The sequence below is a fragment of the Microcaecilia unicolor genome, chromosome 2, assembly GCF_901765095.1.
Source record: "Microcaecilia unicolor chromosome 2, aMicUni1.1, whole genome shotgun sequence".
In the NCBI taxonomy this organism is placed as follows: Eukaryota; Metazoa; Chordata; class Amphibia; order Gymnophiona; family Siphonopidae; genus Microcaecilia; species Microcaecilia unicolor.
The window spans coordinates 510,655,069-510,672,108 of NC_044032.1; the positions used below are offsets into that span (position 1 = coordinate 510,655,069).

Consider the following 17,040-nt stretch of genomic DNA (forward strand, 5'->3'; position numbering starts at 1 on the left):
CAAGGGTGGGCCTGGATGGGCCTCTAACCCACCTACTTTGGGCTCAGGCCCACCCAGTAGCAGCACACCTATGATGTGTCTGGCAGGGATCCCCAAGCCCCACCAGCAGAAAACTCCCAACAACTGCATACCAGCCTTTCCTCTGATGTATTCCCGCCTATGCGGAAACAGGAAGTTGCATCAGAGGGAAGATTGTGGGGCCAACATGAGCAGTGTGTATTAGTTGCTGTTCGCTGTCGGTGAAAATCTGCTATTTAAAAGGTATGCGGGGTAGGGGGGATGTTTGAGAGACCATATGGCATGTAGGCAAGAGAGTGAGAGACCAAACCACTTGTGGGACAGGGCAGAGTTCTGCCCACCCATCTTGGGCCCAGGCCCCCCCAAATATGGGTGTCTGGCTACGCCCCTGTAGTGATATTAGGATATACAGGGAGAGGTTTAACTAGTGGGGGAAAAAAGGATTGATAATGCTTCAGTACAGGTTGTTGAGGTTTCACCTAGAATTTTTATTTCCATTTAGCTCACACCTTTTTAGTAGCAGCTTAAGGTGACTTACCGCCGGATTCTATATATCAAGCCTAGCATTCCGTGCTGAAATCCGAGCATATGCTATAACAACATTTGTAACTTAATTGGCATAATAATCCAATCAAAGTTTTTAACAGCACTTAACAAGCAATAATGAGTACTAATTGGCATTAATTAAAATTTACACGCACAACTCGCTAAGTATATTCTGTAACGCACAGCACCTAAATTCTATGTGGAGCCCAAAAGAGGCATGGTTATGGGGCAGAGAAATGGGCATTTCGTGTGCGTTCCACAATTTACATGCACTGCTGTAGAATATTGCCCTCTGTGCCTAAACCTATGTGCTGGTATTTATGCCACATTTTCCTTGGTGTAAATGGATGCACGTAGTTCTAGGCAGTGGCGTCAGAAATAGAAGGAAGCCTTTTGTGGGAAGAAGAGGACCTCGGCTGGCGGGGGTTGGGGTCCTCCGCCAGCAAAGGTAGGCGATGGCAGGTTGGCGGTGGGAGGGGGGTCGAGAGGGTCTGCAGGGGTGGAGGCAAAGTAGGTGGTGGCGGCGGGGTCGGCAATGGCGGGGAGGTCAGCGGGGCGGGAGGGGCCTAAAATGTGCCTCCTCACCTCGGGCTCTGGACCCCCCTCCCGCCGAAGTCTGGCTACGCCCCTGGTTCTAGGTACTGGGGGGATATCAACCAAGCGTATTCTATATACCGCGTCTAAATCTAGGCACTGCATATAGAATAGGCTTAGGTGGAAATTTATTCCCTGCGGATTTTTCAGGCACCATATATAGAATCCAGCCCTTAGCGCTATGCTATAAAGCACATGGATACTTTATAGAATCATGCTCGGCGCTGACATTTTTCAGGGCTGATTTTTTAATCACCATGGAATCTAGTCCAAAGTCTGCTTGTCTGGCCTTCAGTCTAAGAGTTCCCAAACATTTGGCATTCTTGCATCTGTTCTCAAAGATATTCAAACAGAGTTTGCCATCGGACAATGATTCCAACTTTGTGAAAGCCTTCTCTGTAATTGGGCAGCATGACAGTGATAATGAAGATGAAGTTGCAAGTGATAATTTAGACAGCACTACTATTGCAGATGATAATGACAGTGATGTTAATAAAGTATTCTTTGCTATAAGGAAATCAAGTGTTTCAGACAGAGACTCCCTTGTTCAATACCTGCTGACCAAGTCAGAAGGCATTAGTAATATTGCAGCTTAGCTGGATTTGAAAGAATTTCTTATCGGACTGAACAATCCACTTCCTCTTAGTGCGGTTGTCGAACACCTTTTTAGCTGTGCTGGTTTTAATAATGACTCACAAGCGCACTCGCATGAGTGACAGCCTTTTTAAAATTTAGTTTTACTAAAAGCAAAGTGGATTGACTTGTAGAACAATAAAGATGTTAGGTAAAAATGTAAATGATAGTTGCCTTCATTGTAGTTGTAGTACTTTTACTTTTTACTCAAAAAGTATTGTAGTAGGAAATTAATTTTTTTCTTAAGTATGTTTATAATGTGTGCGTATGCCTTGTAGCGCTATTTAAATAAGTAGTAGTAGTAGTACTTTTATTTAAATATTAAATATACATTCCATATCATCAAGCTGATCAATCCATAGACTGGTGGGTTGTGTCCATCTACCAGCAGGTGGAGATAGAGAGCAAACTTTTGCCTCCCTATATGTGGTCATGTGCTGCCGGAAACTCCTCAGTATGTTCTCTATCTCAGCAGGTGGTGGTCACACACAGCAGCAGCTCTGGCTAGGCCTCCAAGCCTAATTTTTAGGTTTTGTTGAGTGCCTGGGGTTGAGGGCTCTTCTTGAGCAAGTGCAAACCTGGTGGCGCCAGGTCCCTCCTTTTCTCCCCCCTCCCGCTGGCTCCATTAAAAAAAAAAAAAAAACGTCCTTAAAGGCGTTTATTTCGCCGTTTATTTAAACGTTTATTGCAGCTACTCACTGGGACACCAGGTCGTTACAGCTCGGAGCGGAAAGCAGGTAATTTTTACCTTTTTATAGTGGGCAGGGGGTTCCCCGATTGATCTCCACGTGGCATATGGCATCGGAGGGCGAGGGCGCACAGAGTCGCTCCCCGGATCGCTTGGGCGCTTCTAGAGGGGATGCGGGGGTCTTAAAGTCTGATTCGCCTTTGTTGGGTGACAGTTTCGTGACCGATGAGTGTCCCGGTCCTTCCTCCGGCGTGGCGGTTTTTCCCGCCATAAACGCCCATCCCCCGCTGCTCGCCTCCGCCATCTTGGCCGGCCACGCGGCTCGGACGGCTTCTTCTTGGGCCGCCCTTGAGGTAGGAGACATTAATGCCATGAACGCCCTTAATTTGGGCGACGGCACAAAAGCGGCTAAAGTTAAGCGCCGTTCTTCTCGCGCGGCTCCTTCGCGGAGTGTCGCGCCGGACGCCATCTTGGATGCGCAGCGTGTCTCTCCCCCGCTCTTGCGAGCGCCGGTTGAGGGTGCGTCTAGGGCTGTAGCCCAGGCTGCGGAAGTGCACAGTCTGGGGGGTTTCTCCCCCGAGTTTGTTTTGCTGCTGCATCAGGCCTTCCTTATGCAAAACGCTGCCCCTGCTCCCTCGTCTGGTAAAGAGGTTGAGGTCCCTGGAGGTAAACGCCCTCGGGTTGATTCCCAGGCCTTGGAGGACTTTGTCTCCTCCGATGTAGATGAGGGCAGCGTATCTGAGTTCTCCCAACGGTCCTTTGCGGATTCCTTGGAGGAGACGGATCCCCGCTCGGTTGGAGTGGATGACCCCTCTGCAGCGCGGCTTTTTAGCTCAGAGGATTTGCCCAACCTGTTAGTGCAGGCCATGGGCATTTTGAAGATTTCCTCTCCGGAGGACGTCTCTCCCTCAGCCCCTGTTGGCTCTGCCATTATGCTGGGGACGAAGCGCCCGCCTAGAACCTTCCACGTGCATGATGCCGTGCACGCCTTAATTTCGGCTCAATGGGATGTCCCGGAAGCGAGCCTTAAAGTGGCTAGGGCTATGTCCCGCCTCTATCCTTTTCCTGAATGTGAACGTGAGGCCTATCTGTGGATTCATTAATCACTGCGGTGACTAAGAAAACGGCGTTGCCGGTGGAAGGTGGCACGGCCCTAAAGGACGCCCAAGACAGAAGATTGGAGGCGGCCTTAAGGTTGTCCTTTGAGGCGGCTGCTTTAAGTTTGCAGGCCTCAGTTTGCGGCTCCTATGTGGCCAGGGCGTGCCTGACTATGGTGCAGCGGGCTTCCCCCTCGGATCATTCCTTGAGGGCTGATTGGCCGGCCCTGGAATCGGGCTTAGCCTATTTGGCAGACTTGCTGTATGATGTCTTGAGGGCCTCAGCTAAAGGCATGGCTCAGACAATCTCTGCGCGGCGGTGGCTTTGGCTGAAGCATTGGTCTGCTGACCACGCCTCTAAATCCCGCCTGGCTAGATTGCCTTTTAAAGGCAAGCTGCTCTTTGGGTCGAGCTGGACAAAATCGTGACCGATCTCGGCACGTCTAAGGGCAAGAAGTTACCAGAGGTCAGGGCTCGGGCTAGTACTCGCCCCAGTACCTCCAGAGGACGGTTTCAGGAAGCCCGTCGGTACCGCCCGGGCAGGTCGGGCTCCTCTGCCCCCTCTTCCTTCAAGAGGAATTTCTCCCCCAAGCAGCATTCCTTTCGCAGAGACCGCCGTCCCGGAGGTGCTCCCTCCGGTCCTCCCCCAGGGTCTCGTACCCAATGACGGGGCCTTGGTCCACGCCCCAGTGCAGATTGGAGGACGGCTGTCCTCGTTTCTGGGCGAGTGGACCACAATAACTTCAGACGCTTGGGTGCTGGAAGTCATCAGAGACGGCTACAAGCTAGAGTTCTGCCGACCCTTAAGAGACGGGTTTGTACTCTCTCCCTGCAAGTCTCCGGTCAAAGCTGTGGCAGTGCAGCAGACCTTGGACAACCTGATCCGCCTGGGTGCGGTCGTTCCGGTGCCAGAAAATCAGATTGGCAAGGGACGTTACTCCATTACTTTGTGGTACCAAAGAAAGGAGGTTCTGTCCGGCCTATCCTCGACCTCAAAGGGGTCAATCGGGCCTTGAAAGTGCGGCACTTTCACATGGAGACTCTCCGCTCTGTTATAGCGGCAGTGAAGGCAGGAGAGTTCTTGGCTTCCTTGGACATCAAGGAAGCGTACCTGCATATTCCCATCTGGCCTCCTCACCAACGCTTTCTGCGTTTTGCAGTCCTGGGCCGACACTTCCAGTTCAGAGCCCTCCCTTTCGGGTTGGCTACTGCTCCGCGGACCTTTTCCAAAGTAATGGTGGTCATAGCGGCCTTCCTGCGAAAGGAAGGAGTACAAGTCCATCCTTATCTGGACGACTGGTTGATCCGAGCCCCCTCTTATGCAGAGTGCGGCAAAGCTGTGGACCGGGTAGTTGCTCTTTTGAGCTCCCTGGGATGGATCATCAACTGGGAGAAGAGCCAGCTGCGCCCGACTCAGTCCCTGGAGTATCTGGGAGTTCGATTCGACACCCAAGTGGGCAGAGTGTTCCTGCCAGACAATCGGATTGTCAAACTTCAGGCTCAGGTGGACCAGTTCCTAGTAGCCTCTCCTCTTCGGGCTTGGGACTATGTGCAGCTGTTGGGCTCTATGACGGCCACGATGGAAGTAGTGCCCTGGGCCAGGGCTCATATGAGACCACTACAACACTCTGCTGCAGCGCTGGACTCCGATGTCGGAGGATTATGCTGTGCGCCTTCCCTTGGACCCAGCAGTGCGCAAGGCGCTGAGCTGGTGGATGCAGACAGACAAGTTGTCTGCGGGAATGCCTCTGGTGACCCCGGAGTGGATTGTCGTCACGACGGACGCCTCTTTGTCGGGCTGGGGAGCCCACTGCTTGGGAAGGACAGCGCAGGGGCTCTGGTCTCCTGCAGAGGCAAAGTGGTCTATCAACCTCCTGGAACTCAGAGCCATTCGGTTGGCGCTTTTGGAGTTCATCCCGGTACTGGCGTTGAAGCCAGTACGGGTCCTGTCGGACAATGCCACGGCTGTGGCCTATGTCAACCGCCAGGGAGGTACCAAGAGCGCCCCTCTAGCCAAGGAGGCCATGAATCTATGCCAGTGGGCGGAAGCGAACCTGGAACAGCTGTCAGCGGCCCACATTGCCGGAGTCATGAATGTCAAGGCGGACTTTCTCAGTCGCCATACCTTGGAGCCCGGAGAGTGGCAGCTATCTGCTCAGGCGTTCTTGGACATCACGAAGCGCTGGGGCCAGCCGAGCCTAGATCTGATGGCGTCATCGGCCAATTGCCAAGTGCCGCGCTTTTTCAGCAGAGGACGGGACCCTCGATCCCTGGGAGTAGATGCTCTTCTCCAACAGTGGCGGACACAAGAGCTTCTCTATGTGTTCCCGCCCTGGCCCATGATGGGCAGGGTGCTAGACCGGGTGGCAAAGCATCCGGGCCGGATAATCCTGGTGGGTCCGGATTGGCCCAGACGTCCCTGGTATGCGGACTTGATCAGGCTCTCAGTCGACGATCCTCTGCGGCTGCCAGTGGAGCAGGGCCTGTTACATCAGGGTCCCGTGGTGATGGAGGATCCCTCCCCCTTTGGTCTTACGGCCTGGCTATTGAGCGGCAGCGTCTGAGAAAGAAGGGCTTCTCAGACAAGGTCATCGCTACTATGCTGAGAGCGAGGAAGCGCTCTACTTCTACTGCTTACGCCAGGGTTTGGCGTATCTTTGCAGCGTGGTGTGAAGCAGGCTCACTTTCTCCCTTCACTGCTCCAATTTCTTCAGTGTTGGCGTTCCTGCAAGAAGGTCTGGAGAAAGGCCTGTCGCTCAGTTCTCTTAAAGTCCAGGTAGCGGCTCTGGCTTGCTTCAGAGGTCGCCTGAAGGGTGTTTCCCTGGCTTCGCAGCCAGATGTGGTGCGCTTTCTCAAGGGAGTTAATCACCTGCGCCCTCCTCTGCACTCAGTGGTGCCTGCGTGGAATCTCAACCTGGTGCTAAGAGCATTGCAGAAGCCGCCTTTTGAACCCTTGTCGAGGGCATCTCTGAAAGACCTGACGTTGAAAGCAGTCTTTTTGGTGGCTATCACTTCAGCCAGAAGAGTTTCCGAGCTCCAGGCACTCTCATGTCGAGAGCCTTTTCTGCAGTTCACTGAGGCAGGAGTGACTATTCGCACAGTGCCTTCCTTCCTGCCCAAGATTGTTTCTCGCTTCCATGTGAATCAGCAGCTCTGTCTCCCTTCCTTTCGTAGGGAGGACTACCCAGAGGAATACTCTGCTCTCAAATATCTGGATGTGAGACGTGTCATCATCAGATACTTGGAAGTGACCAATGAGTTCCGGAAATCGGATCATCTGTTTGTCCTGTTTGCAGGTCCTCGTAAGGGTCTGCAGGCTGCTAAGCCTACAGTGGCAAGATGGGTCAAGGAGGCCATTGCAGCGGCTTATGTGGCCGCGGGGAAGGTGCCGCCTATCCAGCTGAAGGCTCACTCCACAAGAGCTCAGGCGGCCTCGATGGCAGAGGCCGGGTCCGTCTCCTTGGAAGAGATATGCAAGGCGGCAACTTGGGCATCGGCCCATACATTCTCCAAGCATTACCGCTTGACTGTGGCTGCTCGGGCGGAGGCCCGGTTTGGTGCTTCAGTGTTGCGGTCAGGGATTTCAATGTCCCGCCCTGTGTGAGTACTGCTTCGGTACATCCCACCAGTCTATGGATTGATCAGCTTGATGATATGGAAGGTAAAATTATGTATCATACCTGATAATTTTCTTTCCATTAATCATAGCTGATCAATCCATAGCCCCTCCCAGATATCTGTACTGTTATATTCTGGTTGAATTTTAGGTTCAAGTTTAGTCTTCAGTTACTTCAGGAGGACTTCGTGTTCAAGTTCTTTTTTCACTTGGATTCTTCAAGAGTTGAGACGAGTTTGTGTTACAGTGAGCTGCTGCATTCCTCTCCCCTCCGTTTTACGGGGCTGGATTGAGATTTAAATTCTGCCGGCACTCCCTCCCGCTTCGTGCGGCTGTAGGGCAGCTTTGTACCCCTCCCGCTTCGGCGGTGTTGGGGTCAGTCAGCTCCTCCCGCGGTTGCGGTTGCAGGATAAGCCAGATCCCCCCGCATTGGCGGGGTGTTGTCCCTCCCCCGCTCCGCGGGGATGAGCTGGACGGATTCCCCTCCCCCACTTGTGTGGGGATGAGCTGGGTTAATTCCCCTCCCCCGTTTCGGCGGTGGTGAGCTGGGCAGAGTGTCCCTTTGTGGGTGTAATTCTCTAAGTGCTGAGTCCTGCGGATGGAGCTTTGATATCGACATACTGAGGAGTTTCCGGCAGCACATGACCACATATAGGGAGGCAAAAGTTTGCTCTCTATCTCCACCTGCTGGTAGATGGACACAACCCACCAGTCTATGGATTGATCAGCTATGATTAATGGAAAGAAAATTATCAGGTATGATACATAATTTTACCTTTATTTTTACTTAAGTACTTTGACCTTATACTTTGAACAACACTGATGGATCTAAATATATATACCATCGGTGTCAGAATGAGCTGGGTCACCCAGACTCAGTGGTGTGCTAGAGCCGGCTCGCACCGGCTCGCAAGAGCTGGTTGTTAAATGTTTTACCGTCTTGCGAGCTGGTTGTTGTTCAGGGCAAGCCGGCTCTCCTCCCTCCTTCCCTCGAGCTACAGGGTCCCTCCCTCCCTCGAGCTACAGTCCAAAGATCCCCAGTCTTGCCTGCCTGCTGCCAGCGCTGACCCCCCCCCCCCCCCCACCCGCTGCCGGATCGCTTTTTAAAAATGGCTGCCGAGACTTCCAGCGGCGGCCTCGTGAGACTTCTGCTGAAGTCTTGGAGACCGCCCTTGTAAGTCTCGGTGGCCATTTTGAAGAGCGATGCAATAGCGCCACGAGGGAGTCAGTGCCGGCAGCGGGCAGGAAAGACTGAGGATCTTTCCTGCCTGCCCCGAAGAATCCACTCAACAACCGACAGTCGCTTGGTATGGGTGGCTGGAGGGGGACAGGGGAGAGAGGACAATCGCTGGGCCTGGGTGGCTGGAGGGGGGGCAGGGGAGAGAGGACAATCGCTGGGTATGAGTGGCTGTAGGGGGGGGTAGGGGAGAGAGGACAATCGCTGGGTATGGGTGGTTGGAGGGGGGGCAGGGGAGAGAGGACAATTGCTGGCATGGGTGGTTGGAGGGGGGCAGGGGAGAGAGGACATTCACTGGCATGGGTGGCTGGAGGGGGGCATGGGTGGCTGGAGGGGGGGCAGGGGAGAGAGGGCAATCGCTGGGTATGGGTGGCTGGAGGGGGGCAGGGGAGAGAGGACAATCGCTGGGTATGGGTGGCTGGAGGGGGGCAGGGGAGAGAGGACAATCGCTGGGTATGGGTGGCTGGAGGGAGGGGCAGGGGAGAGAGGGCAATCGCTGGGTATGGGTGGCTGGAGGGGGGCAGGGGAGAGAGGACAATCGCTGGGTGTGAGTGGCTGGAGGGAGGCAGGGGAGAGAGGACAATCGCTGGGTATGGGTGGCTGGAGGGGGGGCAGGGGAGAGTACAGAATCACTGGGTATGGGTGGCTGGAGGGGAGGGCAGGGGGGAGAGGAGGGTTGCTGGACATAGGTGGATGGAGGAGAGGGAAGGGAGAGAGAAGAAATGCTGGACATGGATGGAGGGGAGGGAAGAGTGAGGAAGGAGATGAGGGAAAAGGAAGAGAGGCGAAAAACTGCACATGGATGAAGAAAATAGGCAGAAGCTGGATCCATTGATTGGACAGTCAAATCTGCAGAGGACCCAGCTTTTACTTATGGATGTAGAGCAAGAAATGTAGAAGAAAGGCGGAAAGTAAAGAAATAAATGGAAAGGAAGCCCTGAAAACGGAGTTAAGAGGACAGATAGCAGCAGAATCTGATACTGGGCCAGCATGATCAGAAAAACAGTCACCAGACAACAAAGGTAGAAAAAGATCATTTTATTTTCATTATGGTGTTTGGAATATGTCCACTTTGAGAATCAGGTGTTCAACATTAAAAGATTATATTTATTTACTTATTTATGGCATTTTATCGCACATTAAACATGAATTAGATTGAAACCTCGGATCATTTAAATTTTTTTTTCCTGGAGTAATGCATTGCCCCCCCTCCAGGCTCTCTCCCCGGCTATAGCCAGCTCTGCAATTTGGGGGGGGGGGGGCGCAGAGGTGGACCGGGGGGGGGGGGGGGGGTGCAGAGGTGGACTTGGGAGAGAGCCTGTTGTTAAACATTTACCAGCACACCACTACCCAGACTGTAGCCTAATCAACTGTGAAACCTGTTCATGTATTTCTTACTGTGTGGTACAGGAACATCTGCTTTTGACATCACATGCCTGTCTTGAGTTTGAGATGCATGAGTTTCCATATAGATCATTGCCAAGGACACAGGCAGCCTCTTAAACTTTCAAGAGCTGTGTGATACCGATAATGGCTGTTCTGCTGCTAGGCAGTAAGGAATTTTTGATCTGTTTGAAAAGTTGGTTGGGCTAGAATCTGGTTGTCTCAGTCTGTTCCAACGGTGATAATATATATCCTATAGAAGAGGTGAGACAGTGGTTATATGGTAAGTGACATTCAAATCCTTGGAATATATAAAATGCGCAAGAAGCAAACCTTTTTTTAGAGGAAAGAATGTACTAGAAAAGGGTTCCCAATCTAGTCCTCAGGACACACCTAGCCTGTCAGGTTTTGGGGATATTCCCAGTGAATATACATGAGCTACATTTGTATATAATGAAGGCAGTGCATGTAAATGTAGCTCATGCATATTCATTGGGAATATTCTGAAAACCCAACTGGCTAGGTGTATCCTAAGGACTGGGATGAGAACCCCTGTTCTAGATAAGAGGTCACAATATGAGGCTCTAAGAGTAAACTTAGAAAGAACCTGAGCAAATCTCAGAAAGAATGATGGAGACAAAAACAGTAACAAAATTCAAAACTTGGGATAAGCATGGAGGGTGTCTAGTTGCGACAACCTGAAGGGATAACCAAAGATTAACTGGGCTGTCTAGCTCTGCACCGGGAAGTAAATTGTGTGGATTAGTTGGGATTTATGGCCCTTTCTGCCATTTCATTCTATATTTGTGTGAAAGGAAGAGCCACAGCATTCCCTGCACCCAACCAAGAGCTGCAAGGAGATCTGGGGAGCTAATATTGCTGTAAAAGTTCAAATACTGCCTTTAAGGATTTTTAACAGGGCATCTATGTAGACTGTCACTTATTTTATGAAGGCAGTGTAAGCACCCAGAATCAGCATCAGGCACAAAGTTACACTTGTTCCAAGGCAGGTGTAAATGTGTGTATATACTTTCTGATTGTACTTATGTGTTTCATAAACTATGCATGTACATCAAAGCTCTGCCCAAATTATGCCCCTGTTCAGAGCGAAGAAGAGGGGTGACATGATTAAAATGGTATGCACGATGGAGTAATTCTACGCTGTAGATTGGATAAGCTGCAGGCTCTTAAGAGATGAGAGTGGGAGGCTGACTTAAAGAGAATTGCAGTAGTCTAAGTGGGTGATTACTAGGGCAAGGAGAGTGTGTAATGGGAAAGGGAAATGGGACTTGATATACTGCCTTTCTGTGGTATTTTGCAACTACATTCAAAGTTGTTTACATATATACAGGTACTTATTTTGTACCTGGGGCAATGGAGGGTTAAGTGACTTGCCTGTGGTCACAAGGAGCTGCAGTGGGAATTGAACCCAGTTCGCTGCACTAACCACTAGGCTACTCCTCCTCCACAGAAAGGAGAGAGGAAAGGACAAAGGGATGCAGTGTGTGGCAAAGAATGCATGCGAATAACAGAGTTGATTTGGGATTTGAATGAAAGCTTGGGGTCGAAAAGGACCCCGAGGATTTTAACTGAGTCTTGGAACTGCAATGAAACCACATTAAAACTGTGGTCTCACTACTTAATTGGTGACATATGTGTAGGCTTGTAAAATGGGGCAACTACACATGGAAGCATCAGCTCTTCCATATGGAAGTCGTGAAATCGGCACTTCCATGTGTAAATGCCAACACCTCCATAGGGAAGCTGCCAGATCCAAGCAGTCCACTTTCTCAATGTGTACATTGGTAAAAGAGCTGCTTGTGCAGTGTCTTTGGGTGTTCAGTCTCCTATGTATTTTGGTGATTTTGTTTGGAGTTCCTTAGTTTGGGCTGATCATTACAATGTACTCTACCGCCTACATAACCTTGTGCTAAGAAACAAGTAGTAACTAGAATAAGAAATTGATTTTTTTAAAATGCCTCTTTTCAAATTTTCTACAGAGAGAAGAACTGTGCACATATTTGGGAAGAATTCCAAAATGTATTTGTTTACAAGAATCCATGCAGTGTTATGAAAGAAGATTATCAACGTTTGATGGATCTGACAAGTCACCCCATACCCTGTAACAAGGTAGTAATATCTAATGAAACTTTTCTAGTATATCTTCATTGTCTGTTTTCATTTGGAAAGTTTTCTTGCAGGAAGATCGCCTCTATTAATTACCTTAATTGATGCTAGTTGATGTAGGAAGTTAATTAGGTCACAAATTATTCGTTTTAGCACCTCCAAGTAGTTTGGCTTCCTCATAGTTCCTTGTTAGGATTGTTGGTAATATATTCGATGCTTTTTCTCCCCATCATGTGGACTAAGGGGTCTGTTTACTAGCCGATTGCCGACACAGCCCATTCAAAGTGAATGGGCCGTGTCAATACTAGTACACAGGTGAGAGTCCACCAAGGCGGAGGAACGCCGAGATCCCATGACGAAGCAACAACAATAAAAAAAAAAAAGTGGAAAATAGACCAGGCTAACCAGAGACAAACGATTAAACTTCAGTCGATTTTGATAGTTTATTGGTGAAGACTCGTGTCAGCTCATTTTAGAACCCATGTATGTTCTACTCAAAGGTCTTTTTAAAGACCACATTGTTCCATCCTCTTGTGTCTAAGTATATTGACCATATGATGCTGTTATGTATTTTATTTAAAGACTCCTGATGCAATCTGCTAGCTGAAACACGGTACTGTGTCGAATCTTCACCAGCAAACTATCTACAGTCGACTGAAGTCTCTTCGTTTGTCTCTGGTTAGCCTTGTCTATTTCCCACTTCTTTTTCATTGCTAGTACTAGTGCACAGCCAGCTGTGCTAGTGGCTTAGTAAACACCAGCATAAATGTCTTTCCTCTAAGTTGTGATATTCACTGTGTATTTTCTTTTTGAGCATTTTCTTTATTTTGCAGGATGTAAATTCTATAAAATTCTTACATGAATAAATAAAAGAATAGCAGTACTTTTTTTTTTTTTTTGCACTACAAAAATAAGAATCTTTTCTTTTTCCTTTTAGTCGATGTTTTGGAGCAAAACAAATGACCTGGTTCATCAGTATACAAAAGCGTCTCCAGATTTTGTCACCCTGGAAAACACAATGCTGGGCTATTTGGCTGATGGCCTCACTTGGTGTGGCAAACTTTCTAGTCCAGGTAAAAATTCCTGAGCTACGTTTTGAGGTTACTCTATAGCAGAAAAAGTGCTTGCTAAAGTGAAAATATTGTGGCCATTTTACAAGAAGTTGTTATACCTTTACTGGCAGCCAGCAAGGCCGCTGAGAGGGGACAGGGGAGCAAGATTCCCCCGGGCCCAGCCTCTGAGGGAGGCCTGGTGCCGCGTCTGTCTCTCGCCTGCTCCTGACAGGAGCAGGAGAGAGAAAACTCCGGCGCCGGGCCTCCTTAGAGACTGGGGAGGAGCAGACACAGGGCTTTGGAGCCTCTGGTTTGGCTGGCAGGGATCCCAAAGTCCTGCCAGCAAAAGCTTTCCGCCAACGCTGTTCTCTACTGCATTGCCTGCCCTGCAGTTGCTTTTCCCCTCAGGGCAGGCAATGCATCAGAGAGCAGCACTTTTCTGCTGGCGGGGCATGGGGACCCCCCCCCCCCCCCCCGCCAGCCAAGGTATGTGGGGTTGTAGTGGAGGGCAGGGAGGTGGGGCAAAATGTGCCTTCCTCACTTTGCCCCCCCCCCCCCCCACACACACTTTTTTGTGGTCTGGCTACATGGCGGTCCGAGGGGGGGGTGGCATTGGTGGTCATGAGGGGGGAGCCTGGCAGTGGCAGTCCTGAGGGGGCTCGGCAGCGGTGGCCCAGCTCAGTCTCTCGGCGGCCCTGGGTGGATGTTCAGAACATCAGAGTCTTGGCAAAGCGTAGACTTACGTGTGTGACTTATAGAATATTTTGTTACACATGTATGTTTTGAATTTAGGTGTGAGCATTTACACTAGCTCTATGGCTGGCATAAGTACTCATGCCTAAACAAATACGTGTGCCCCTTTATACGTCCTTCCCTACACCCCTTCCCTACACCCCTTCCCGTGCACTCCACTCCATGGATAAATCCTTCTTATCTGTTCCCTTCTCCACTACTGCCAACTCCAGACTTCGCGCCTTCTGTCTCGCTGCACCCTACGCCTGGAATAAACTTCCTGAGCCCCTACGTCTTGCCCCATCCTTGGCCACCTTTAAATCTAGACTGAAAGCCCACCTCTTTAACATTGCTTTTGACTCGTAACCACTTGTAACCACTCGCCTCCACCTACCCTCCTCTCTTCCTTCCCGTTCACATTAATTGATTTGATTTGCTTACTTTATTTATTTTTTGTCTATTAGATTGTAAGCTCTTTGAGCAGGGACTGTCTTTCTTCTATGTTTGTGCAGCGCTGCGTATGCCTTGTAGCGCTATAGAAATGCTAAATAGTAGTAGTAGTAGTAAATAGAGGAATAGTATCAGGATGGTTAGGCATATTTTCAGTCCAATACTGTCCATATACCCTGGGATTCTATATACGGTGCCTTAATTTCCGTGCAGAAATGAAGCATATTCTATATGTGCGTAATGTAATTGGTAAACTAATCAGCGTTGTCAGTTGGATGTTATCAAGCAATTATCCACACAAATTGGCATTAATTACGATTTACATGCACAACTCGCTAAGCATATACTGTAATGTGATGTACATAAATTCTAAGTCGCACAGTTGAAAAGGGGGTGTGGTTATAGTTGTGGAATGAGTGTTTCTAAAATCTATATGCATTATTATAGAATACACCCACTCTGCACCTAATATAAGCATTGGGATTTATGCCAAGTACAACGTGGCCTAAATGGATGTGACCAAATTTGGTTACGTGGAGAGGCACTCGATGTTATTCTATATACCACTTGGAAATTTAAGCCTATTCTATAAAATTTAGGCGTAATTTAGAGAATATGCCTAGGCCTATTTTTTTTTACCATGCAGACTTTTCAAGCGCCATATGTAGTATCTGGCCCATAGTGTAGGGACAAAACAAAGGCGGTGACCACAGATTATCTGGATAGCAGTGATATTGAATCGCTATGGGCCAGATTCTAAATATGATGCCTGAAATATCCACGTGGAAAACATGTTCGCTTAAGCATATTCTAAAAGCAGTGCCTAGATTTAGGTGTGGTATATAGAATATGCTTAGTTGATTTCCTAGCACCTAAAACTACGTGCCCCCATTTACACCAACGAAAACGTAGTGTAAATCTTGGTATGTAAATTCAGACGCAGAGGGCCATATTCTATAACTGCCTGTAAAATTCAGAACACCCACAAAACGCCCATTTCCCCTCCCATAACCAAGCCCCTTTTTGCCTGCATGCATTAGAAGTTACGCGCATCGCATTACAGAATGTGCTTTGTGAGTTGTGCGCATAAGTTCTAATTATTGCCAATTAGTGCTCATTATTGCTTGTTAAGTGCTGTTATTGACGCTGATTAGCTTGTTAACCTAATTAAGTTACCCGCGCTGTTATAGAAGATGCCTGACTTTATGCGTGGATTTCTAGGCATCTTATATAGAATCCAACATTATGGATGTAATTCTGTATAGATCTTCTAAGATAAGGTGCAGGGTTGATGCGCGCTAAACGTGAATTCTATAACAGCAGTTGTGCATGCACCTGCCATTATAGTATACTAGCATTCGTTTGCTTTTATGTGCCCAACTTTAGGTGTGAGCACTCACAAGCTCAGTTGCTGGCACACAGGCATTATGTAACCCACATACATAACTGCTTGACATTCCCCTAACCCAACAATGCTCCTCCCAGGTCCACGTCCCCCTTGAAGGTGAGTGCTCTAGAACTTGAACACTCAACATATAAAATACAGATGGAGGGCAGTTATGCTTGTTACTGCTAACTATAGTCTATTATTGCTAGTTAATGTCATCAACTGATAATTGGTGTTAACTTGCACATGCAAATTTGTATGTAACTTTCTACAATTAGAGGGTATATGGGATTTCAGGCCTAAACTAAATGGATACTCAATAACAAAACATAGCCCCCAGCAACTAACTTAACGAAACTTAAACATTCATACTATGCATTTATGCACACTCCTCAAATTTTGTAAAGGACCTCAGTGGTGACTCTTTTCACATGAGGAACACGCCTCGTGACTCACTTTACTCATCATTGGTCCACCAATTGTGTTGTGCTGATATAATTTTTATTAACTTTTGCCAATATTTTCAACAATTTTTTGAAATTTTAAAATGTATTTATTTGTTATATTTGTATCCAGTGGTGTGCTGGAGCCGGCTCGCAAGAGCTGCTTGTTAAATTTTGACAGCTCTTGCGAGCCGGTTGTTGTTGGGGGCGAGCCGGCTCCATTGCGGGAGGTAAGCATGGCAGGAGGGCGCCATCACAGGCCATGCTTACCTCCCCTGCCGCTCCGAAGCATGTCCAAAGATGTCCTTCGATCCCACCCTCCCCTCCGTCTTTTTTTAATTACCTCCGTCGAAGCATGCGCCATTTAAAGCCCTGCTGCGTTCTGGCCATCTCCAGGCTTCCCCTGCTTGATTCGGATGATGTTCGTGCCTTAGTCCCACCTTCATTCTGACGTCATTTCCTTTTTTCGCGAAGGCGGGACTAAGGCACAAACATCATCCGAATCAAGCAGGGGAAGCCTGGATACGGCCAGCACGCAGCAGGGCTTTAAATGGTGCGCGCTTCGACGGAGGTAATTAAAAAAAGACGGAGGGGAGCGGGAGGGGAGGGTGGGAGCGAAGGACATCTTTGGACATGCTTTGGAGCGGCAGGGGAGGAAGGAAAATCGCTGGATGGGTAGAGGGGGGCAGGGGAGAGACTTGCTGGGCATGGGTGCGTAGAGGGGGGCAGGGGAGAGACCTGCTGGGCATGGGTGGGTAGAGGGGGGCAGGGGAGATACTTGCTGAGCATGGGTGCGTAGAGGGGGGGCAGGGGAGAGACCTGCTGGGCATGGGTGGGTAGAGGGGGGCAGGGGAGAGATGAGTTTCAGGACATGGATGGAGGGGAGAGCAAGAGAAATTCTGGACATGGATGGAGGGGAGGGAAGGGAGAGAGAAGAAATGCTGGACATGGAGGGAAGATAGAGGAAGGAGATTAGATGAGGGAAAAGGAAGTGAGGAGAGAAACTGCACATGGATGGAGAAAATAGGCAGAAGTTG

At 49.3% G+C, this 17,040-nt stretch overlaps 1 protein-coding gene across 1 annotated transcript in view; it reads left to right on the plus strand.

Annotated features, from left to right (window-relative positions):
- Nucleotides 1–17,040, plus strand: part of LOC115462162 (ADP-ribosyl cyclase/cyclic ADP-ribose hydrolase 1-like) — an 83,745-nt gene that overhangs the window by 27,410 nt on the left and 39,295 nt on the right. The window contains exons 3-4 of the mRNA XM_030192188.1: nucleotides 11,813–11,942; nucleotides 12,877–13,012. Coding sequence (XP_030048048.1) covers nucleotides 11,813–11,942; nucleotides 12,877–13,012 — 266 coding nt within the window. The remainder of the gene's footprint in view (nucleotides 1–11,812; nucleotides 11,943–12,876; nucleotides 13,013–17,040) is intronic.